The sequence below is a fragment of the Neomonachus schauinslandi genome, chromosome 5 (genome assembly GCF_002201575.2).
Source record: "Neomonachus schauinslandi chromosome 5, ASM220157v2, whole genome shotgun sequence".
Taxonomy (NCBI): domain Eukaryota; kingdom Metazoa; phylum Chordata; class Mammalia; order Carnivora; family Phocidae; genus Neomonachus; species Neomonachus schauinslandi.
This window is the reverse complement of record NC_058407.1, coordinates 138,958,804-138,983,286: the sequence shown is the minus strand read 5'-3', so window position 1 is coordinate 138,983,286 and position 24,483 is coordinate 138,958,804. Positions and strand designations below refer to the sequence as shown.

Here is a 24,483-nt window from a genome sequence, read left to right as displayed (position 1 = left end):
GTGGAGCGCTTAACCTTCCTCTGTGGAACCCAGCCTGTCTCCTGGGTGGGGGGTGGGGCAGAGGGTGACGGCAGATGTGTGGATTCCGAGCAGATGTCGCTCTGTGGGTTAGATTCCGGACACCAAGTTGGTCAGTGGTCATCTGCACAGAGGAAGTTGTGCAGCAGCTGGGAGGGGTCAGCATGACAGAAAGCACCAAGGAGGACCATGCAAAAGAACCCCATGCAGGAGGGGCTTTTTGCTGTTTGCCCCTCCCCACAGCGTGGCAGCCTCCCTCTCTAGAAGACATCTCCATCTCTGCCCTGCTGGGGGCCAGTCCTGATGGCAACTCTAGAAACACCCCCCACCCCTGCCTGGGACTGCAGAGGGTGTGCCCTCCGCCCCATGATTCCAGTTCCTACCTCTGCCTGACTTCTTCCTGCAGGAACCCCTCTGTGTCCCAAGTTGGGGCTGCCCTAGTCACCTGGGATTGTCATCAGCCCCGGGGCACTACCCAGGCCAGCCTGTGATCAGCACACTCCGAGTCTAGCAGCCAGCCTTGGCCGAGGGCAAGCCCACTGTAGGTGCGCAGAGACTGAATGCTTAGTGCACTTCCATAGGCAACATCGCCCCGAGTCTCTGCCCTAACCGTTGTTGTGGGGCAGGCACTCATTCTGCAGGGGAGGAATAGGAGGCTCAGAGATGGGGAGGGACTTGCCTGAGGCCTCAGGCTCTCTCTGCCTGCACCTGTCGCTTTCCTCTTATCTGTGCCCCTGGAACAGTGGCTCTGGGAAGGTGGTGACCACCTTTTGAGCATAGTCTGAAGGCAATAGGCATGTTGAAGCTGCCTGGCGGGGGGGGAGCCCACTGTATGCAGGAATCTCCAGGCCCAGGGCTAGGATGGACTTTGGGCTTTGCTCATCTCTCCCAGCACTCCTGGCTCAGCATGCTGGCTCAGCATGTCCCTGAGTGAACTGGATCCAAGAACAGGTTGGCCTTCTGCAAACTGGACTGATGTGTCCAGGACATGGCCCTGGGGCCAGCTTTCTGGGGCCAGATCTATAGCAGGGTGGGCTGAAGGACCTGCGGGTGCCTCAGGCTGGTGCTGGGGCTGGTGAGGCTGGGAGGGACGCCGTGAGAGCAATGCCTGACTACAGAGCTCCAAGCGCACACCGACACATCCAGGTTCCCTGGCGGTGGGGAGGGCTGGAAGCAGGGTCCTTGGAGGGGTTGTGGGAGAAGGGTGGGTCCCAAAGCCCCGAGGTCCCCTTTCATCAGGAGCTTGGATATAGATGGCTATGATAGATGGCTATGAGCAGGGTCTGTCTGCCGGGGGCCGGATGGGAGCGAGGTGTCTCCTGTGGAATCATAAATCTCCCCCCACCCCCTTCCTCTTGCTGGGTTACACCATCCCCTTTGGCCTGCAGCCCTGCTTCCTCCTTGAGAAACAAAAGACTCTGAGAACCCAGCTCCCGCCATCCCCCACCAGTGCCCCCTTCCGTGCCAAGGGGAACCTCCAGGGCACCGCCTTGCAGCCAAGGGTTCTGTTCAGGGGCAGACGGCTGGTGGTGCTCTGTCAACTCCAGTCACCAGCAGCCGGCAGGCCCGTGCACGCAGGGGCACCCAGGGTAAGGGACTGGCGGGAGAGAGAAGACAAGTGTCTGGGATTCCACTGATCCCCTGCAGGGGCCCACGGGGGAGGGCGTGAGTGAACTGACAGTGCGTGGGGCTTGGGCTCACTCACGGCTTTCAATTTTTCTGAGTGACAAGTGCCAGGGACAGCCGTGACCCCGGTGGGAGTGCTGCCGATGGCTAGGTCCCAGGAACCCCCTGACTCCAGGCCTGTTTGTGGGCTGGGCCGGCAAGTGGGAGGAGGCGCCCAGAGAGGTCAGCGAAGGTCATCGCCAAGCCAGCCACCGTGCCCCCACCCTCATACGAGGTCCTGGTAGGGAACCCAGGACGATGACCCCCTTCCGAGTGCACCCGTGCTCAAGGACCCCTCCCCAGGTAGGGACGCAGGCAGCGCGCGCAGCACCCACTGGAAGGGGGCGAGCTCGCTCCGCGCTGCGCGTGAGCCCGGCCGGGTCGGCCAGGCCCTGCAGTTCCCCGAGGCGCCGCCAGGGGCGCAGCGGCGGCATTTCCGACGACGAGGACCGGTCCGCGCTTGGGCACAGGGCCCCGCTACCCCCGAGGCGCTCCGTGGTCAGTGCCGGCGTCCCCCGGGCTCCTCGGCCACACCGGCCCAACATGCCAGTACCTGGGACACAGGCTGAGGCCTCCGGGCGTCCGAGGGTGCAGGGGCTCCATGTGGTGGGCTTCGCGAAAGTGACGGGCACAGGGAGAGCAGTCGAGGCCCGAGTCAGCTGAAGCGGGACAGAGGTGGGGGGTGGGACGGCTGCAGGGGGCGCGGGTGCTGGCCGGACGCTTCCAGCCCCTTCTCCAGGGCAGCCTGGCGGGACCCACGTGCACCGACGCCCCCTGCCTCCCCCTCCCTGCGACCATTCCACGCCCGGGCCCACCTGGGGCACCAGGTTCCCGGCTCCCACCTCCCACGCATCTTTGCCTGCCCCGAGCTAGCCTCCCCCAACCACTGTGATCTTTGCAAAATAACAGTCAGACCACAAACTTCCCTCAGTGGTTCCCCCGGACTCTGCTGGCTCTGGTCCCACAGACCCCATTTCTCCAGCTAGATTTCCACTCCCCGGATGATAGCAGTGTCATGCATCATAACTATGCGGTTTCTATTATCCACACCCCGGGCACCCAGACCCTTGCACCTGGGCCTCCAGGCCAGCCAGGCTCCTTTCTAAAACATGCCCCTGTGCTCCTGCTTCTCCAGTTTGCTGTTCCTTCTTCCTCATCCCCTCCCTATGTGCCAGAATCCTTCTAGAAGCTTCTCCTGGTGGCTCTCTCCTCCCCCCCCCCCCCCCCACCGCAGGGGCCCTGGGCAGGTCTCCTATACATGTGCACAGAATGGGTCCCTGCTGTCCCCTTGCAGGTCTCACCCCTGCCCAGGTCAGAGACCACAGCACCTTCATCTCATTCCCTTCCCAAACGCTGAGCCCCGAGGAACCGAGGAACGGATATCAGATTCCACTGCCTTCTGCCCACTCCCTCTGTAGGGATGAGTGAGCCAAGCCACACATCTGCATGAGTGTGTCCGTGGTCTGGGAAATGCAGGGACCCCAGGACCACTGACCACCCTACCCTGGCCCTAGGGTTCTGCTTACCAGAACTCAGGGGCCAGAGGCAGAGAAGACAGTTGTGGGCAGCTGTGGCTGACAGGAGGGGAGGGGCCGAGGGTTACCTACAGATAGGCTCCCTCCACCCCAAGCCCTCACCAAGGTCTGTCTCCAGGCGTGATTTGTTCCTTGTAAAACCGCAGAGATTATCCATGCTTCAGCCCGTCTTCATGTCTTATCATGTTTCATCTCCAGCGACGACGTTTACAAGCAACTCTTGGCTTCAAAGGGCTTGGCAGCTGCATTTCGGGAGCGGGAGTAGGCAGGAGATAGGGCCCTGTGGGCTCTGCACGCCCATGGTGCAGTCTGCCTGTTGCCTGGGCTGCGCCCTCCGCCTCTGACTCTAGTGGCTTTTTGTTCCCTTAATCTAGACACTGTGGATTTTTGCTGGGCCCCCATCTCTGAGCCAGGAACCCCTGATGTGTGTCTGGAGGTGTGGGGAGGGCAGGGAAGCTGGAGTCAGAGGGAGGATGGCAAGGGCTGGTGTAGGGGACAGAGTCACTGTTCTCTAAGGAGGGAGTGGGGGGTCAATTTTCAGGGTCCTTTGGTCAGACCAGAAAGCCTGCAGCTTAGGGCGGGGGCTGGTGAAGGGGAGGAATTTGAGGCGCCAGCCCCAAGATGCTCAGTCCTGGCAGCTGGGTTCTGGGTCTCCCTTGAGGGCCAAGCCTGACAAGACTGGCTGCATGCCTGTCTGGCCAACTGTGGTGGTGGCGTGCTTCCCCTGGAAATGAGGGGGCATGGAGTGTGGCCTTCTCTGGTGCCCTGTCCACTGGCCAGGCTGGATTTGCTTCTGGGCCTAGGTCACCCGTGTGTGGAGAGCTGCACACTTGGGGCTTCCCACATTGGGAAGGGTGGCTGGGAACTGGTGGCAAGCCTGTGAACACCCCCCACCGTGCACACCCATGCACACATACACCCCACATGCACACGCGGTCCAGGGCCCTCTGCAGAGCACGGGGCTCCTGAGCCTGCATCTGTTTCCTCGTTCCCGATGGAACATGCTCACAGTCACCATGTCATCCCTGGGGACTCTTGGCAGGGCATGGATGGCTAGATCTGGCCCCAGAACCCCAGTGCCCTGATGTGGGGACCATTAAGATGATACCCAGCCTTCCCCAGGATGCTGAGCTGCGTCTGCTTTCAGAGGCCCGGCTTGGGGCTGTGAAGCTGGAGGAGGTGGGGATGGCGTGGAGGCAGAGAGAGTCCTGTTTGCACGAGACCCTTTAGATTCATTTTGAAGATACAGGCTGTTGCCAGCGCGCCCCTCTTGCACCCTGGAAGGATTGCTGTATTGTTATCCCTGCCCACTCTGTGCTGATGGCTCCAGGAAGACCTAAGGGAAAGGAGTGAGGGTGGCTGGAAGCCAGCTGGTGGTCCTACCCGTGCAGGAGAGGGGTCTGGCCTCTTTCGGCAAATCCTGCAGCTTCAGGCAGGCTCCCTGCAGGTGTGTGACCCCTTCCATGTGGCTACTGATCCCGGAGGCCCTCCTTCCTCCCCATTCCTGGCCAAGGGAACTTCTTCATCTGTCCCTCCTGACACTGGGAATCTCGTCTGCCTTGGCAAAGCCTTCCGTGCCCCACTGTCCCCAGGGGGAGCTGGTCACCAGGAAGCCAGGCCCCAGGAAAGTCTTTCCTGTCCAGTCTTGTCTCCAGGGAAGATGAATTATGAGTAGTGAGGTCTGCCAGGGCAGGAGCAGCTTCAGGGCACCCCTGTGCTGGGGTCCCTGTCACACGTCCACTGCCTCCTTATCATAAAGAGTTTGCGAGCTAGGCACCCAGAGAGATGGGGGCTAGTGTCATCTTTGCTTTATAAAGTAGGAAAGTGAGGTTCAGGGAGACTTGATAGCTGCAAGGTCCCCTGCTGGGAGAGGGCAGAGCTGGGTGACAGCAGGGACCTCTCAGCACTGAGCTGGGCTGCATGCGCCACCCCCCCCCCAGCGCTCCCTACCAGGGTGAGGTGGGAACAGTGGGCTCCCGGGGCGGGGGTGGGTCGTGGGTAGACGTCTCTTAGGGGTCCCTCTCCAGGAGGAAACTGCATCTTCTATGTGCTCAGGCAAATCCGGCATCTGAAGTGGAAAACCCCACACAAATCAAGGACAGCTGGGCCTGCCCTCGGCCGCAGCCCCCTCGCCTTGTAGGCTTCAGAACCCCAGCAGACTGCGGGAGTGGGTCTAGGGGGTAGGGGTGTGGTTCCAGGGAACGGAGTTCCTAGAAGCCCCGCATGTGTGAAATCTCCCCCAGCTGTCCCCCGTGGAGGGAGGGAGGCACAGTGTTAGTAATCACTTTCCGGAGCGGGGCAGCTGCTTACACACCCCACCCTGCTGCCCGTGGGGGCTCGCACTGGGGGTGCCCACCCTGCGGAGGGGACAGGCTGCGAAAGAGGTGGAGAGAAGTGTGGGGGAGGGGCGCTCACATAGGCTCTTTCAGCTGCACATGTACACACACCCCCTGCCCCCACAGAGCCAGTCCACTGGTCATTCAGCAAACATTCATGGGTGCTTACCGTGTTTAGATGTGGAGCCACAGAAAGGATCAAGACTGACTCCATCCCTGCCCTTGCAGAGCTCATGGGTAGGGGGAGGAGACAGATGGGGATCACAATCACCCATGAAGGAGTAATTACAGTCTGCAGAGGCACTCGGACGTAGCTGGGCAGCTGGGTCATGGGTCTGTGAGGCCAGGCTGGGCCTTCCCCTCACCATGACCTTCCTCCCCAAGACTCCCTCCATAGACGGGCCCTCTCTGTCCCACTCTGCTCTGGCCCTCCCCGTCATCTCCCCCACGGACGGTGTTTACTTGGTCCAGCAGGCTGAAGCTCAGCCCACCTCCTCTCCCCAGTTCTCCCTCCTCCCTGCCCACCAGCACAACAAACCTGACTAGCTCAATATCTGACGGCTGGCCTAGGGAAGGTGGACAGACGGACCTCTGCCTGGCCATCCGGCCTGGGCAGGGAGCCCAGACTGGGTGAAGGGGGATTGAGCCATGTTGGACCCTGAAAGCGAAGCCCCCCTCGCCCCCGGGGAGGTCTGGCTGGGCAGAGAGACTTGCTGATGTATTTCTTCTTGACAGAGGAGGTGAGACTGGACAGGGCAGGAGGTGGGTGACCCTCTCAAGGTGCAGGGACAACCACCAGCCTTGTGCTCCCATGGCCTGGTTTCTTTCAAGTCACTTTCTACCACTGTCCCTAGATCACAGAGGCAGGAGCCAGTGGAGAGCCAGGGCTGGACGCTGACGGCAGGCTGGGGCAGGGGCAGATGGGAGGAGCTCTCAGACATCCCGGGCAGGAGGGAAGGCAGCAACCCTGTGTGTGAGGAGCATAGACAGGCAGATTCCGAAACACCCAAATTCAACCTTCAAAAGGACTCTTTGTAAAGGGCTAAACATGGAGTGACCGTGTGACCCAGCAATTCCCCTCCCAGATATATGCCTGAGAGAAAGGAGACGTGTTCACGTGAGAACTTGTGAATGAACGTTCACAGCAGCATTATTCACAATAACCTGAAAGCTGGAAACAAGCCAGCGTCCCTCAACAGACGAGTGGATAACAGAAGGTGGTCCATCCACACATCGAACATTACTCAGCCATAAAAAGGAATGAAGCTCCGAGCCTGCCAAAACATAGATGATCCTTGAAGACGTGACACTGAGTGAAAGAAGCTGGTTGCAAAAGACCACGTATTCTATGATTCCACTTACATGAAACATCCAGAACAGGCAAATCTATAGAGACAGAGAGCAGGTTAGAGGTTGCCAGGGGCTGGGGGAGGGGAGAATGGGGGATGACTGCTAATGGGGATGGGACTTCTTTTTGGGGTGATGAATATATTCTAAAATCTACTGTGGTGAAGGCTGCACAGCACTGTGAGTATACTGGAAACCACTGAATTCTACGTGCTAAATGGCTCAGAGGCATGGTATGGACGTGACATCTCAGCAAAGCTGCTACTCAGCACCAGGACTGAGGTCTCCATTTTACCAAGAAGGAACAAGACGCCCAGGCTGGGCTCCGAGGGTGCACTCCCTCTCGGAGACGGGCCTCTGCCCTCCACCCCTGCCCCATACTCTCTGCTGCTGCTGTCCTCGGGATGCTTGCCTGACCCTCACCTCCTCCAGAAAGCCTTCCTTGCCCTCTCCATCCGTTTACATCCTTCCACCAGCTGAGCTTTATCAAGTGTCAAGTATCAGCCAGTTTCTGTTAGGTGCTGGGGATACACTGGTGAGTAAATGTTCCAAGTCTGCCATCCTGGGTGTCCCCAGATTTGCACCCACCCCTCACTTGACAGTTGGGTGGTGGCTGGAGGGAGGGGGTCAGCTAGTAATCTGTCCTTGTCCCTGGCTTCATTCCCCTGCCCTCAGCATATTAGTTTCCTGCTGTTCTTGATAAATTCCTTCCGGAAAGCCCTGAAGCAGGTGTCTGGGTGGCGGGAGGGTTGGGGTGCTGAGGAAAAGGCATTCTCAGTGGGAGGAACAGCATGAGTGAAGAAGGAACAGCGTGAGTGGAGGCTGGGAGGTGGAAACCCACTATGCCTGTGCTGGGCAGGGAGACAGAGGGGCCACCAGGGCTTAGTGCTGCATTCGGAGCCCTGAGAGGTGCCTCCTGTGACTGTGGGTGGGTGCTGCAGGTGGAGTGGGGCCCCACCCAGCAGAGCTCTAAGGAGAACCAGACTGTCTGGAACAAATCCCCTTCTAAGCTAGACTCTAAGAAGAACTTCCTGTGACCCTGTGTGTATCAACATGCACCCAGACAGTGCTGTGCCAACAGCCCGCCTCCAGGGCTCCTGGCTGAGTCTTGCCCTGACAAGCAGGTGCAGGCCTGGTGTCTGGGACCTGGGCTGGGGCGCTGATCAGTGGTCTTCACCCCATTGGCTCTGCAGAGACCCCTCGGTCCAGGGCTGCCTCTGGGTGGGAGCCCTGGAAATGTTTGTGGGTCATGGAGGCCCCTGCCCCTTGGAGGTACCCCAGGTTTCTGGGACTTGTCCAGATGCCTTTAGTCTCAGGACCAAGCAGAACCCAGGGCAGTGGACTCTGAGCATCCGCTGGAGAGAGGCTGGCCTCTTTGGAGAGTCCACACCCATGGGGCACCTACTTGCGGTGAGGAAGTCTGGGGCAGAGGTGGAGAGAGGACACGAGTCCAATTCCCTGTCTACCTGGGACTGTTGCTCACTGAGCCCTCTCTCCTCTGTGCTTTTCTTGTGCTGTGCTGGGGGTTCAGTGAACCTGGGGGTGCATAAAGCTCCCACAGAGTGTCCAGCTCCCAGCAGGTCCCATTACTGTAAGTGACCCCTGGATCTCACTGCTCCTCAGCAGGAGCTGCTGGGGGCAGGACCCGGGTTTCTCTTTCCAGTCCCCCAGCCCGCCTCTCCCGAATCTTCTTATCTCCGACAGGAGCCACGTTGCCAGCGTCAGAGATGGGTCCCTGACATCCCAGGGCAACGCCAGGTGCACAGACAGGTGGTGTGACATGGTAGAAAGGGTCAGGAGACAGGTCTGCATGGGCCCTTGGGCCAGACGCCTGTCATCCCTGGGCCTGTTTCCCCGGACTCTAAAATGGTAATCATACTTGGCCAACCCTCTCCAGCCGCCAGGGCTGTGACCCTGACGAATGGCAAGCCGACTGTCAGCAAAGCGCGCCCTCTTCTCCCCTCAGACTTCCCTCGACGCCCGGGAACCCCTCTGCGCAGCAGGGCCAGGGTCCACGCGCCTCCTCGATCCACTTGCTCGGCCCGCGCACCTGCTGCTCCGCCCTGGTCCGGGAGGGCCGGGGATCCGTCTTCTAGGAGCAGGTCCTGGGGCAGGCACCTCAGTCCTGTCATGGCTCTCAGAGCCGACCGGTCGCTGCAGCATCCAGGCGCATAATGGCCCTGGAACCGAGAGGGCTGGAGCCCAGGGTGTCCGAGAGGGCGCGTCCAGGTAGTCTCTGAGGCTCCAAATTGCGCCCGGGCCTCCACCGCCGCCGGCGCGTCCCGGGCGGAGCAGTGGTCCGGGGGCGGGGCCTCGGCTCTGGGCGGGGCTTCTCGGCCCCGCCCCCCGCCCGCTCCAGCCTGCCGGGTGGCGGGGCGCAAAGCAGAAGCCGGGCGCGGGCTGGCTGAGCGCGGCACCGGCCGGGATGCGCTCCCTCCTGCAGCCCGCGATCCAGGGCCTGGGCGCGGCACAACCCCATGGCAGGTAGCGGCGGCGTGGGCGGCGGGGCCGGAGGCGGCCAGGGCGCGGGGGCCGGGCCGGGGGCCGCGCTGCGGGCGCCGCGGGCGCCGCTGTTGCTCGCCGCGCTGGTGCTCGGCGCCTACTGCCTTTGCACCCTCCCGAGCCGCTGCCCGCCGGCCGCCCGCGCCCCTGTGCCGGCCCCCGCGCGCGCTGAACCGCTCCGCGCGGTCGGCAGCCCCGGGGCGCCAGGCCTGCCTGTGGCCAGCGGCCCGGGACGCCGGCGCTTCCCGCAGGCGCTCATCGTGGGCGTGAAGAAGGGCGGCACGCGCGCCCTGCTGGAGTTCTTGCGGCTGCACCCCGACGTCCGCGCGATCGGCTCTGAGCCCCACTTCTTCGACAGGTGCTACGAGCGCGGCCTCGCCTGGTACCGGTGAGCGCCCGGCCTGTCCACCCCGTCGGCTTCGGTGCGCGCCCTGGCGAGTGCCTTCGAACAACAGCATGTGCGCCCCTGGGGTCTCACTGGAGACACGGCGGGGTGAGGTATCCAGAGATCCGGGCTGAGACCAGCCTGGGTGGGGGGCCGAGGCTTGACCTCGGGGACACGATCCCCCTGCATTGGATTTTACAGAAAGGAGGAGCGGTCACTGGCCGGGGGCTCCCAGAAACTTTGAAAAGTCCAGGGAAAACCCTGGTTCGGGGTTAATGAGGGTTCTCAGCAAGACTGGAGAGGAGGAGTTTCGATTCCAGATGAGTAGTTGCAAGCTAGTGGGGTTTGAGGAGCATTAGAAATGCTTCACGCTCATCCACCCTTCCCCACTGGATCACTCTGGGAGAGCGTGTCTGACCTCTGGCCAGTTACCTCAAGAATTTTCCCTGCAGCCTCCTAGAAAGTGTCTGCCTCCTCCCCAGAGCCTCAATCCTGGGAAGAGGAATCCTTCTCCGTGGTTCTGGGGGTCTGGAGAAAGTGTGGGCTTTATTTAGAAAGGAGGAAGAGGTGGGAATTGGGACCCCAGCCTCATGTCAAGGGCTCTGTAGCTGCCCTGCCGCCTAACAGGATGGCCTTGGGGTGCCGTGGCAGAATGTGGGGGAGCACCCTGTCCTGGCTGAAGCAGTGTGAGGCCCTGCCCTCTGCCTCCTTCAACTGTGCAAAAGCCTGCCATGGTGCCCTGTTCCTTCCTGCGGGGAAACGAGGGCTTCCAGATGGAGAGTGAGTCACCCCACTCCCTGTAGCTCTCACCTCATCCCCAAGTACTGGGCAGAAAGGACCCAGCCCAAGGTCACCTGGGGAACTAATGGGGAGTGCAGGGTGGCAGGACCCAGACTCTTGACTCCCGGGTGCACCAGTTTCCTCTTCCCAGATTCCCCTCCCCCCCAACCCACCCCACACCCAGCCGAACCCCGCCCACTCCTATTTATTATCTTTGCCTTTTGCATTAAAACCACTCATGGGTTTGGAGGGGCCCCAGTGAGAATGGGGATGCTGGGTCCTGAGCTCTGAAGGGTTGCTGCTGTTGGGGGCCCTAGGGAAGTCGGGTGGTGATGGGGAAGCAAGTCCATCCTTGGACCCAACTGGCTGAGTCCCAGCATCCTCGATGCTCAGGGAGAGACAGCTACCCCACTCTGACAGTGCTGCGGCTTCCAAAAGCATCCCTAATCCCTCACTGCTCTGCAGAGGGAGAGGAAGAAGAGGAGGAGGGGTGGGGGGTGGAGGACACACTGTTACCTATGGCGCACTTCAGAGCTTTGACCACAGGAGCTGTGGGGAGGCGCTGAGCTGGGCTAATGAGGGTCTGCAGCAGTGCTAGTCCCCCACGGTTCTCAAAGAGCCTGGGGTCCACAGGCCCTGTCTAGCCCCTCCCTGGGTGCATGCTCCAGTGCCGGGGAGGGTGAGGCACCTGAGAGGCAGCTGGGCCTGATTTTCAGCTCTGGGGAGGTGTTCTTGGGATCCTGGAGTGCCTGAGGTGGGACCGGGGAGATTCAGGAGCATGTCTAACTCTGGTAGAGAAGAGACTTTCTCCTTTCTCATTTTTAGAGCCCCCTCCCCTGGGGGGAGGGGTGGAGGCAGAGGGTGCAAAGGGTCAGGTCCCAGTGGCCTCCATTAATCCAGAGCTGTCTCTCAGAGCTGGCTAGCACCGACCCTTCGCCGGCCAGTGCAGAGCCAGCAGGAGCCAGGCTGGCTGAGCTTCTGGGGTGCGTGCGTCCAGGTGCCCCCAAAGGGACTGGGGCCGTGTACTGACAAGTGTGGAGGTGGGCTTGCTGTGCTCACAGCTGCCCTGTGCCTCTGGGCCTGTCTGTCCTTTCCACCAGCTGTGAGTGTTCAGTGAGCCTCTGAAAATGCCCATCCCTGCCTCAGTTTCCCCTAAAGCAAAGAAGTTGCCCCGCCCCTGGGCATGGTCTGGCAGTGTTGTCTGCTCTCAGGACCCTGGGTTGGGCCTCCAGTGAGTGCAGAGCCCTGTTCTGGGGAGGGGGTTGGGGCAGTGAGTAGAGGAGGAGTGGCTAGCGCCCCCAGTTGAATTTTTGGGACCCTCCCCCTCCTTACCCACAGGGCTGTGACCAATCTCATTTCAGGCAGTGGCTTCGGTCCTTCCCATGGGCTGCTCAAAGTTGTTGCCTCTTCCTGGGCTCCAGGAAGTTCATCTCACAGGCTCTTGAAGGTCCTCTGTCTTGGGGACTGTGACCCTCAAGTGCCCCCAAACTCAGCATTTTTACTTTATTCACTCACTCACTGAATACCTTCTGCTTGTCAGGTGCGAGGGTCGCACAAACACCCCAAAGTCTCAGTTCAGGAGGGAGGAGGGGCAGGTGGGGGCTCTACTTTGATCATAGCATTTTGGAAAAGTGAAAGGAGATGGGGAAGGATGCAGGTGGGGGAACCCCCCTGGCTCTGGCAGCCCAAGCAGCGAATGCAGGAGCAGTGAATTCGGGGTCTAAGTATGGGGGGGGAGGGATCCTGGCTTCTGTGGGATTTATCTCCCCCTGCTCACCTGGAGAGAGGCTCATGTGACTGGGCACTCAAGGCCCCCACTGCCCCCAGCACTGCAGGGTTCCACACAGAAGCCAGGACTGGTTTCTGCTGGGTCCCAGGCCTGGCTGGATGGGGCCCAGGAGAGGTGTGGGACCAAGTGAGCGGGGCTGAGGATGAGGGAGAGTCGCCCAGGGCTGGATTGAAGCCGCAAGGAAATGCAGACCAGATGAACTTGGTGGGGGGGGTGGGTCCATAGAACAGCTTGTCAGATGTTTGCTGTGTGGGGGTCAGAGCCTTGCTCCTCTTCTCCTCCCCAGTCTCTCCCACCCCCCAAAAGTCCCCATCCCCACCCTACTCCACTCCCCGGGCCAGGCCTGGGGAGAGTCATTGATCCAAGGATCTCAGAGCTCAAGCTGGTGTGTGGCAGGAGTGGGCCAGGGAAGTCTGCAGCCCCTGCCCATCCCCACTCCTCTCCATGGTGGGTCCTGAGGCACCTCTTTCGGCTGCTCCTCTGACTTCCTTGGAGAGACAGCAGCAGTAGGTGCTGATGTCCCCTTACCTCTTCCTTGTAGCCCCCCTCCCCACCAGGAAGGAGCCAAGGGGAGCAGGATATTCAGAAGCCGAAGTGCAGAGTCTGCTAAGGGAAAGATGGTGCACCTCTGGGGTCACTGGGTGCCTGGGGGATAGAAGGGATGGAAAGAGTGTGTGGAAGATGGGGGGGGCGTCCCCTGAGCAATCCGGGCTGTTGTCTTCCCTGAGGAAGGTGATGAAGGGAGGGACAGTGACTTCTTCTTCTTCTTCTTCTTTTTTTTTAAGATTTATTATTTATTTGGGGTGTGGGAGGGGCAGAGGCAGAGGCAGAGGGAGGGAGAGTCCCAAGTAGACTCCCTGCTGAGCACAGAGCCAACACAGGGCTTGATCTCATGATCCCAAGATCAAGACCTGATCCGAAACCAGGAGTGGGACACTGAACTGAATGCCCCACCCAGCACCCCAGGGACGGTGGCTTCTGATTGGCCTGGCACACCGTGTCTTTGTGGGTCTCAGCAGTGAGGCTCAGTGCAGGGAGAACTCCTTTCCCTCTCGTGAGCCCTACGTCTCAGCCCTTGGTGTTGTCACCAGCCAAGATCTCCTTGAACTTATCCCTTTGGAGGGAGAGGACTGGGGACTATTCCCAACTGTACTCCCAGTGGCAGGAGGCAGGCTGAGGGGTGCAGGGGCTTTGGGAGCAGAATCCAAGCTGACCCCAGCTGCAGCCCAGGGTTGTGCACTAACGTCCCCCCTACCCTTCCTGCTTCCTCCCTGAGCCTCTGTGTGCCTGCCTATCAAATGGGGCAGTGAGCGGCATGGAGGGAATCCCAGCCCAGTTGTTCATGAGATGGGAGAAGCAGAGTTGTCCCCATCGCTTCTGTAGACCAGCTCTGCCTGGAGCCTGGTTTTGAGGGAGGGGGAAGCTCCCATAGCTAGCAGACGGTGCAGCCCACCTGACCCCCCAGAGCCCCTGGGGGGGTGTCAGGGAACCAGTGGCATGCCCTGGACTCACATGTACACGTTCCTGTCCTACCACTGGCACCCTCCAAGCTAAGCACCCCACCTTGTGGGTCTGTGCATCTGCGTGTCCACCTGGCCTGAGTTTTGTTGGGGGTCTGAGCAGAAGGAGGAGACTCAGGCCCAGCCTCCCAGGGGCTTGCGTCTGGGGGTCCCCTAGGCTGGACGGAAACCTGAACTCCACCCTTGGGTCAGTTCCCTGGCTGGGGCCAGTCCTGGGGGCTGTGGGCCAGGTAGGGGAAGCTCCCTCAGAGGACAGGAGGTGGGGCCAGCCCGCAGAGACCTCTCCTCCCTAGCACAGGTCCTAACAGCCTATGCCTATGTTGACCTAGTTCCTGGCCCTCCCCCAGGGCTGTTTGCTCAGCTGGCCAGGCCACACCCCGCCCTGCCTCACCCTGTACTACCTGGTTGGCAGGTGTGGCCTCGAGACACTGCTCAGGGTACCTGCCCCCCTGGGCCGGCAGGGTGGGCTGCCCCAGGTTTGGGTGGTCAGGGGGCTGTGGGGCGGGGAAAGCAGGTGGGGCTGTGTGGGGGGAGACTCCCCCCAGAACAACTCCCCCAGAACCTTGGGATGGGATCGGTGCTCCCCTCCCCAGGCCAGAAATGCTGCAGCTGCAGCCTGGCACTCTGGGGTGTAAGCCTGGTCTGGGAGGCCCAGGCAGCTGGGGGACTTGGGATGGGTTCGGAGGCCACCGCACTCACTGTTCTTTAGTGTGCAGTGGATCCATTCTGATCCGGTCCAGGTCAGTGAGAATTAGCAGGGCTATAATCAGAGGCCGGAGAGGCTGTGCAGGGGAGCGAGGGGGAGAGGGGGCAGCTGCCCTTTGTTGGGGACACTTGTCAATAATTAATGGTCTGATGAGGGGATGCCATCAGCCACTTACTGAAAGTGTGGTGTGAGGTACTTACAGGGCAGTGGCCTGTGGGGCGGGGAAGGCAGGCGGGGCTGTGTGGGGGGAGGTCCAGGCCGCCGGCCTTGGGAGAACTGGGTCTGGGGCCAGAGCCCCAGCAGTGTCAGGTGTGGGCACAGTCTAGTTCTGGGAGGGGGGCAGGGAGCCTGTGCTGGGGCTGGGGGTCCTCATGGCCTATATCCAGGCTGCCCACCCAAGCATGTAGGATGGGTGGGTTTGCTGGGGAAGGCTTGCCCACCTTGGAGGTTTGGGACATCCCTGGAGGAAGGCGAGGTTAGTCCTGGGTCCCTGGGGGCCAGTACCCGCTCTCACCTACCTCTCCTCACCCCCGTGGCCCAGGAGCCTGATGCCACGCACCCTGGACGGGCAGATCACCATGGAGAAAACCCCTAGCTACTTCGTGACTCGGGAGGCTCCTGGCCGCATCCACGGCATGTCCCCAGACACGAAGTTGATCGTGGTGGTGCGGAACCCCGTGACTCGGGCCATCTCCGACTACGCCCAGACTCTCTCCAAGACCCCGGGACTGCCCAGCTTCCGTGCCCTGGCCTTCCGCCATGGCCTGGGCCCCGTGGACACGGCCTGGAGCGCTGTGCGCATCGGCCTATACGCCCAGCACCTGGACAACTGGCTGCGCTTCTTCCCCTTGTCCCGCTTCCTGTTCGTCAGCGGTGAGCGCCTGGTCAGCGACCCGGCGGGAGAGGTGGGCCGTGTGCAGGACTTCCTGGGCCTCAAACGGGTGGTCACGGACAAGCACTTTTACTTCAACGCCACCAAGGGCTTCCCCTGCCTCAAGAAGGCCCAGGGGAGCAGCAACCCGCGCTGCCTGGGCAAATCCAAGGGCCGGCCCCACCCCCGGGTGCCCGCGGCTGTGGTCCAACGGCTGCGGGACTTCTACCGGCCCTTCAACCGCAAGTTCTACCAGATGACTGGCCAGGACTTCGGCTGGGACTGAGCAGGACAGGCCAGCCCGTGTGGACACTCAGGAACCTCAGTTGGTGCCCGTCCCCTGGCCAGAACAGCCCGTGTACAGATGATGGGTGGAGGAAAATATTTAAGAAATAAAGTTTGGGTCTGTGTTCTTGAGGGTTGCAAGGTGGGGGTTGGAGGGGCCACCGCACAGGACAAGGATCATCACACCAGCTCCCATACGGGACACTGTTCATATGCCAGGAGTGGTCCCAAACCCAGTCCTTTTACATCCCTTGAGATGCGCAGTGAGCTTGGCCGCATGTGACAGATGAGCACCTGAGGCTCAGAGAGGTTTAGGGCCTGCCCAGTGACACAGCTTCAACCTGGTGATTCTGGAAGTGGCCCTCGGGCTCTGTGGTCAGCCCTGGGATGCTGAGCTATGTTGTCCCCATGTTCTGGATGAGGACATGGAGGCCCTAGGTGGCCCACTTGAAGCCTAGGGCAGGATTTAAGTTGGATCTATCCAACTCTTAGGGCTACACCCATGACCTCAGCTAATTCCACATCTTAATGCCCATTGGATGCTTCCTCCTGGAAATCTGGTGAAATTGCCCAACAGTGAGTATGATTGGCAGGAGGTGGTGGTTCTAACAGCCTCCAAGCAGCCGGGACAGTCTGGCACCACCCACCCAGGCACTGCCCACCCTTCAGACCCTGCATGATCTATAGGACTGCCCACTCTGAGTCCCACACCCTCCCCCGGGCCCTGGATGCCCCAGTTCTGTGTGTGACAGGCTCTCTCCCCTGGGGCATGGGCAGGGGCAGATGCAGCCCAGCTGCGTGCTCAGCTCCTGAGTTAGGCCCGACTGGGCCGTGCTCCGGGGCCCCAGCCACTCCTCCCCCTGGGAGTGCAGAGGCCCCTTCCAGAATGACTGCTCCCAACCACAATGCTGCCTGCCAGGCGTCCACAGACTGCCACGACAAGGGCCTCCAGGCCTCCTGGCCTGGCTGTGCTGGGCCCTCCCGGGACGTGGCTGCATCCTCTGCACCCCAGGCCTTGGGTCCCTATCAAATCCTTGGCCCTGCTGTGGCCTTTCCACCCTGGGCTACTTGCAGCAGCTGTGCGTCCTTGGCCCCAGAGCCGAAATGAGGGAGGATTTCCAGGGGAGCGGCAGCGCCCTTTCTGGCTGACTGTGAACCGGTGACCCCATCAGGCAGGGCAGCTACTATCTTTGTCACATGACCTCGCGGGTGGTACGGACCTGGGGCCAGCTGAGAGAAGGCGCAACCGGACGTGGGGAGGGAGATGGGGGCCTCTGTGCTCTGCAGCCCGGAGTCTTGCCCCTGTTCCTGCCTGTTCTGGGCCCAGAGGACACTCCTGTCTGGCCTGTCCTGAGGGGCCAGCACTGTCTCTAGGCTCTGCCATTGGGGTCAGGCCAGGGGCCGGGCTGGGGGCTGCTCCCAAGAGACCTTGCTGGAAATGTGGTGGGCAGATGTGGGCACGATGTTCCTGTGGCCTCCTCCCCAGCTCCGACCTCTGATGTGGGTGCCGGGGGGCTGGCCCAAGTTGCAACAACGATGAGGAGGAAGGAATCGCTGCTGGGTGGCAAACTCTGGGCTTGGCGGCTCCTGCCCGTTCCCGGGGCTGCAGCCTCACTTAGTGACCACGTGGCGGCCTGCCCCGGGCGGCACAGGCGGGAGGGGAGGCTGGAGCCTAGTTCCCAGCCCAGTCCATGCCTGTTTCTCCTTCTTCCCGGACATACCCTTGTCCAGACGTCCACCAGCTCATGCCTGGATGGCTTTAGGACACCGCTTCTGTTCTTCTGCAATGAGCTTCTTAGCTTGCATGGCAGCCTGAGGGGTGTCCTCCGAGTAAACCAGATCCCATTATTTTAAAACACTCCAGTCTGCTCCCCCCACCCCCACTGCCTCCAGAATGAAGACCAGATGCCTGACCGCAGCTGTGCAGGTCCTTGGAAGCCTTCCCCTGCCCCCCAGCCTGCACTCTCCTCTCACCCCTGAGCTTCTGCCCCTGTCAGCTCTTTCCACCTGCCGCGGCCCGGGTCCCCTTTGCACATGCTGTTCCCTGTGCCTGGAATGCCTTTCCCCACAGAAGGTGCAGACAGAGAGGGAGCCAGCCTCAGAAAGGGGTGGCTGTGCTCTCACACTGGGCTCATTTCCTCCCCACACTTGGAGTCCGTTTCCTGAGCTCGCTGACATGACCCACTTTTCCCTTCCTGAAGCCTCTTGGAAGCAGAGCTGTGGGAGTTGCTCGTTTGTCTGGCTTTGGTGCCCAGAAGGCAGACTGGAAACAGTGAGGAGAAAGGGTGGACTGGCTGGTTCCGGTCATCCCCCTCCCAGTGGAAACGGGGCCTGGCTGCCAACGCCCAGAGCCAGGTGCCCAGCTGGGGCTCAGAACACACTGAGGGCAGATGTGGTGGGTCCTCCCGGCTGCATGTGGGGGTGAGTCTCTGTGGGAGAGCCATCGGCCTTTAATTAAAGTCCCTAAATTGTTTCCCCAGCTGCTCAGTGGGTTTTCCATGTTGGAATGTTCCAGAGGGGCAAGAAATGCTGATTCAGTTACCTTCTTCCTGTTCTGCTCCGTGGAGGAGAAAGGGCCTGGGGACTCCTTCTGCACTCCTCCTAAGCCAGCCGCACTGGGATGGGGTGGCTGGGACTGGGGGTCCTCACCAGCCCCAGGCCTTTGGGCCATGGTTGGTAGAGGCTGGGGGCCCACCAGGACAGGCAGGTGCACCTGGTTTGGGGGTGAGGACAGTGTTCTTTACCCTGCACCTTCCGCCCGCGGCCACTGGGAACCCTGAGCAGACCCTGGCCTGAGTGGCCTCCATGCCGGGCTAGAGGCAGGGGAGCTTTGGGCCCTGGATCTGCCCTCCCTGCTGGCCCAGCAGTACGTCCCTATGATGAATCTTCATTCCGGATGAGGAGAGGGGACCCAGAAAGTGCCCTGCCCCCCTCCTTATCCTTGTACCCACATCACTGGAATGCTCACCAGCTACAAGGCTGTCACCATGCATGGGGCCTGGCTCCCTCCCTCCCCTGGAGGATGCCGGGAGCCCATCTGCATGACCTACTGGCTCTTGTCCTCCCATGAGGGGGTCCCTGTCTCCAGGGCTGGAGGGCCTGCTTGCTCCCCTCCTAGGCTTCTAAGACTGGCTGCAAGGCGGTCCCAGGTGTTGGAGGGGAGGCTGGAAGGAGGGGTACCATTCTGGGCAGCACCCGTGAGCCCCTTTCAGCCAGGAGCAAGGGTGCTTTGGGGAAAGGCCTGGTCCTCCGGGTCCCCATGGCTGGTCTTCATGTCGCAGAGTGGACACTCTCAGGACCTGTCCCCTCAGCCAGAACCAGAGGCCCTTCCCAAACTTTAGATGGCGTCTTTCCTGGGAGCTCCTTGTTCCTATTCAGGAGCTCCTGGTCTTAGCAGCCACATCGCTGCCAGGACGGGCCCGGAAAAGCCTGCAGACCCTCGATGCTTCCCTCTGGGCAGCCGTGGCAGCCTCCAGACTCTGGATGCCCTCTGCAGCCCGCAGTCCTTCGTGCTCCTCCCCAGGGCTCTCTGGTTCCAAAGTCACTCTTTCTCTATTTCCTACGTGTCTGTCTTATGTGAGCTCCCCGAGGAGAGGGACCACTCTTCAAATAACCAGAAAAACACAGCACGAACTACTACAGAAGCTGTAGGATGCAAGAAAGGGCAGCCCTGGGAGAGGGGTGGCCTGCCTGCCGCCTTCAGGAGCCCAGCCATGCCTGGGCAGGGGGAACCTGCAGGTGTGAGGCCGGGGATGCAGTGGTCAGGCTGTTTAAGAAAAACCATGAGTTGGGCGCCTGGGTGGCTCAGTTGGTTAAGCGACTGCCTTCGGCTCGGGTCATGATCCTGGAGTCCCTGGATCGAGTCCCGCATCGGGCTCCCTGCTCGGTAGGGAGTCTGCTTCTCCCTCTGACCCTCCCCCCTCTCATGCTCTCTGTCTCTCATTCTCTCTCTCTCAAATAAATAAATAAAATCTTTAAAAAAAAAAAAAAAAAGAAAAAAGAAAAACCATGAGTGTAAAGCAGGCCCTTCATGTATGTACCCGGAAGGTTTACAAACCGGTGTACAGATGAGAACGCGCACAATGTCCACGGCCGCATGACTCACAAGAGCCAAAGGTGGAAACATCCACAGAAGAACAGATACACAGAACGTGGTCTCCTCATGCACTGGGCTCTTCTTCAGCCACGAAAAGGGTTGAAGCTCTGATACGCATCACAGCGTGAACGCATCTTGGAAATAGTAGGTAAGTGAGAGAAGCCAGACACAAAGGGTCGCATATTGTATGATTGCCTTTATGTGAGATGTGCAGGACGGGCGAATCCACAGAGACAGAGAGCAGAGTGGTGGGTGCCAGGCGCCCAGGGAGGGATGGGCTTAGGTTTCCCTTTGCAGGGCGGAGAACGTGTTTTGGAACTAGATAGGGTGCTGGTCACACAGCACTAAGGTACCACATGCCACTGAATTGTTCACTTAAACGTGGTGATTTCCTTCAACATGAATTTCATCTCAATTTTTTTAAAAAAGGACTTTCATAGAAAACTCTGGCGTAGGGGGATGGATTATTAATTTTCCCAGGACATGAAAGATTCATTGAGGAGTGCCCACCACAGATGTAACCTGAGGGAAGTTCAGGGGCACAAGGGTGAGGTTTCCTCCTGTGACGGCCGAGGGGGCGGCTCTGCAGCTGGGGTCCTGGGCCGGGCATGTATTCACGGCCCAGGGCCCACTAGCAGCAGCCTCTCTGTGGACCCTTGCTTGGGGAGGCCAAGTTGGCAGGGGCTGGCCTTGCCCACCTCATCCTCCCCTGCACCTCCTGGAGACCCCGGGCTGCTCCCAGGACAGAGCTGGTGAGTGCGGGGGGGCTCCTGTGGAATAATCCAGGGGCATAGTCTGTGCTGGACAAACTGGCATGGGCAGAAGAGGTTTGTTCAAAACCCCAGGTGGGGTTGAGGGTGGGCATGCTGGGCACGGCCCGTGTTGATTCCTGGAGCCAGTCTGCTGGGGTTCAGAAGCAGCACCGCCCTCTGGACAAGGGTGCCAGGGCTACATCTCCAAACGGGCTGTGGGCAGAGCCTGGCCAAGAATGCCCGAAGGCCTGGCTCGAGGGGGACTCTGATGACAGCCGGCCATCAGTGCTAAGGAGACCCTCCAGATGCACGAGCACCTGTAGGCCGCCCAGCCTCAGGTGATGGCCCTGCCCCTGAGCCCTGTGCCCCTGGGATGTTCGGCCCCACCTTCAGAAATGGTGAGACTCCTCTAACTCAACCCCCAGCATGGGCACTGCCCAGATTGCCAGGGACAAGAGGCCGGGGACTCTGCTCCCCCTCAGAGCCAAGCTCCTGGCTTTGAGGCCGAGAGATTTTTTTATACTGCTTAATCTGAGCCACAATTGCACGTGCTTTTTGCTGGAAGAGCCGTATGAAAAGTCAGTCAAGCAAGACAGTTCATGCAAAACGGTTGCTAGGAGGATTTCCTACTCAAGTATCCTGAGGAAGGGGCAAGCGGACCCGCAGTCAGGCAGTGAACAATTGGGGATCTTGTTCTCACTGCCTCTCTGCTCCCGGCCCTTCGCTACAGCTCCGAGCCCTGAGGATCGACAGCCACCATGGGTCCGACCCTGTTGCCTCTCTTCCGGCTTCCAAGAGGAAGGACAGGGCATCTGATGGAGAGCCTGTCTGGAGACGTACCCTTCGGCCAGCCACTGAAGGGGAAGCCCGTGTTCCACGAGAGGATGGGAGACGGAGCGACGCTGCAGCAGGCCACATGTCTGTTTGGGAGAAGCATCTGGAAACTGTCTGACCCCCAGTGTCACTGTCTGGATTGGGTTGGGGAGTGGGGTGGGGAGCCCTCTTATACAGAGGGTGTACGGGGGGGCTGGTCCTGCTGGGTGCAAAGCGGGGAGACACACAGGCTGGGAGGGAGCATTGCCGGGGTGCAGATTGCAGGCAGGCCCAGAAGAGCAAGAAGAAACAAACCCAGGATGCCTTTGTGCCTCGGGAGTCCACGGCCTCGTGTGATGTGCTCAGAAGAGCCCACAAGTTTGGGGAGTCAGAAAGAAAGGGAAAGAAGGGAAGGAGGCAGAGGCCGATGAGAAAAATGCCCGCTAGTGTTTCCTGCACCCAGAAGAACATGTGAGAGCTCTCAGCGTGGGGCCCGCACCAGGCAGACGCTCATCAGTGTTATTCTATTTCTCCATCAGGTAGCTGTGTTATTAACCCCATTTCACAGATGGGTAAACCGAGGCTGCGTCGGGCCATGTGCGTGACGGGAGCTGGCAGAGCATGCAAACCTCGGTTCACCTGCTCACGGCTGAGCTGTGATGCCCGAGCTGCAGTGGGAGGGGTTCAGGTGGACACCCCCTCAGAGCCGTATCTCGGGAGGACAGGTGTGGCCGACACCTGGGGGCTTGGCGTTTCAACATAGGAGTTTTGGGGGGCACTCATAGTCCCTAACAGGTCAGGAAGGCAGGGGCAGAAGTCACAGTGACCCCCTTGCTGGCCTGGCTGCTGTGAGCGGCTGGGGGGGCCCCAACGGGAGGGGCCACAGGCTGCCTCTCCGAGCGAGGGTGGCCCTGGCCCAGCGAGCCCAAACCAGGGCCTTCAGTCTTTACAAACGCAAGGAAATGAATTCTGTCAACAACCACGTGAGCTTGGGAGGATCCCTGGGACCTCAGACACTACCCTGGCCAACACCTGATGGGAAGCTCCGGACTCCCGACTCACGGGAACAGCGAGGCTGTAAGTGGGTGCTGTTCTAAGCTGCTGAATTTGTGCTCGTTTGTTACGCAGCATTGGAAATGAATACAACAGGGTGGGCCAGCCAGGAAGAATGTTCCGGAAGTGAGGAGCCAGCCTCAGACAAGGTTCATGCCACCCTCATTTTCTGGATGGGGAGGTGTGGAGAAGGATCTGGAAGCTAAAGGCTGGTGGTTCCGTCTGCACCAGTGGCTCCTGCCTGTGGGCCCACGTGGGTGGGCAGCTTGCCCAGGTCACCTACCCTGCCGCGCCTGCCCAGAAGGGTTGGGAAGGCTGGTGCCACTCCGGGTGAGACGCCGTGGGGTGCAGTCTGGTTTTTATTAAGTATCATAAGCTCAGTGTTAATCCCCGCCAGAAATGACCATTTATTCCCTCTCCCATGGTAGACACAGGGCTTTAAGACACAGGTCCTCGGGCCATGGGGAGATGTGCCCATGTCCGCATGGCAGAGCCTGGGGTCAGGAGGGCAGGGAGGGCAGGGGAGGACGTACATGTCCTGCCGGCCGTGCCCGGGGCTGTCCTGCAGTAGCGTCACCCAGAACTGGCAGACAACGGCGGGAGTGCTGTGCTTCCTCGTCCAGCAGCTGTGAGGGGGTGTGTAAGGGTGTGTGCGGCCCCAGAAGCTTTCCTGGGGACATTTCTAGTCTTGTGACAGGCTCTGTGTGGCTCAGGCAGAGCTGACTCAGGGCCCAAGGTCCCCCTCTGTGAAGGAACCCCTCACAGCCCTGTCCGTGGGCAGAGTGGGAAACTGAGGCTGGAACTCAGGCCTACCGGAGGGAGGGAGGGAGGCCATGGGAGCTGATGTGCCACAAGGGTCTCCGCTGGGTGTATAGGGTCCCCCCCAAAGTCATGTCTACCCAGAGCCTGTGACCGTGACCTTATTTGGAAATAGGGCCTTTGTAGTTGTCGTTAGTTAAGGATTTCAAGATGAGAGCATCCTGGTGGGCCCTAAATCCAGTGCCTGGTGTCCTTATAGGAAGAGACACAGAGAAGCGGCCATGTGAGGACAGAGGCAGGAACGAGCTTATAGGTTTTAGGGGAGCCCAGCCCTGCAGCACCCTGGTTTCCTACTCTGGCCTCCAGAGCGTGAGAGATCAGATCTGGGGTTAAAGCCCCCCGGCGTGTGGTACTTTGCTGAGGCCACCCCAGGACACTAACCAGGCTTGGAGAAGGAGAGTCTGAGCTTCGCCCACCCTGTGTGGGTCCTGGACACTGGTTGGCGCCGGGCAGGGGCTGCCTGAGTGTGGCGGACGCCGCAGGGCCTCTGTAACCCCATGGGTCCCCAACGGGGGAGAGAGGCAGGGCTTCCCGTCAGGGGCTGCTGCCAACGGGAAGCCCCTCTCCCTTCTCCATCGCTGCCTTAACAAAGCACCACGAACCCAGCGTCTTACAGCACCCCAATGCGTTATCCCACATTTCTGGAGGTCAGAAGTCCAGCCAGGGTCTCCCCAGGCTAAAATCAGGGCATGGGCAGGGCAGCGTTCATTCTGGGGACTTGGGGAGAGTCTGGTTGCTGCTCGGGCTGTTGGCAGAACCCAGTGCCTGGCAGTTGCAAGACCGAGGCCCCATCTCTGGGCTGGCTGCCAGCTGAGGGCCAGTCCCAGCTTCTGGGGTACGAGCCGCACTCCTCAGCCACTGGCCTTCCTCCATCTGCAAAGCCAGAAACAGTGGGCAGGAGTCCTTCTCGTGCCTCAGATCTCCCTGACCTTCCCCGGATTGATGCTCTGTCCTGTTTCTCTCTGACCTCACTTCTGAGGTCGCCTGGGATGACACTGGGCTCACCCAGATAACCCAGGATCATCCAGTACCTCGAGATCCTTGACTTAATCCCATCTGCAGAGTTTCTTTTGCCATATAAGGCATGTGGGTACAGGTTCCAGGGATTAGGGTGTGGACCCCTTGGGGAGCCATCATTCTATCAATCATGGACACCAAGCAGTGACCCCAGGATCTGTCTTTGTTTGGGGGCTCTGAGGCATAAGACTCGG

General features: G+C 60.4%; 1 protein-coding gene across 1 annotated transcript; it reads left to right on the top strand.

Annotated features, from left to right (window-relative positions):
* The first annotated feature begins 9,296 nt into the window (after positions 1-9,296).
* HS3ST6 (heparan sulfate-glucosamine 3-sulfotransferase 6) lies at positions 9,297-15,864 on the top strand. Its single transcript, XM_021698158.1, has 2 exons — positions 9,297-9,791; positions 15,125-15,864. Exons 1-2 carry the CDS (start codon positions 9,379-9,381, stop codon positions 15,738-15,740), a joined length of 1,029 nt encoding a protein of 342 aa, XP_021553833.1. The 5' UTR covers positions 9,297-9,378; the 3' UTR covers positions 15,741-15,864.
* The last annotated feature ends 8,619 nt before the right edge of the window (positions 15,865-24,483 follow it).

Coding starts and splice junctions, on each gene's coding strand:
- HS3ST6 (XM_021698158.1), top strand. CDS start 9,379: ATGGCAGGTAGCGGCGGCGTGGGCGGCGGGGCCGGAGGCGGCCAGGGC. Junction 9,792..15,124: donor CGCGGCCTCGCCTGGTACCG/GTGAGCGCCCGG, acceptor CCCGTGGCCCAG/GAGCCTGATGCCACGCACCC.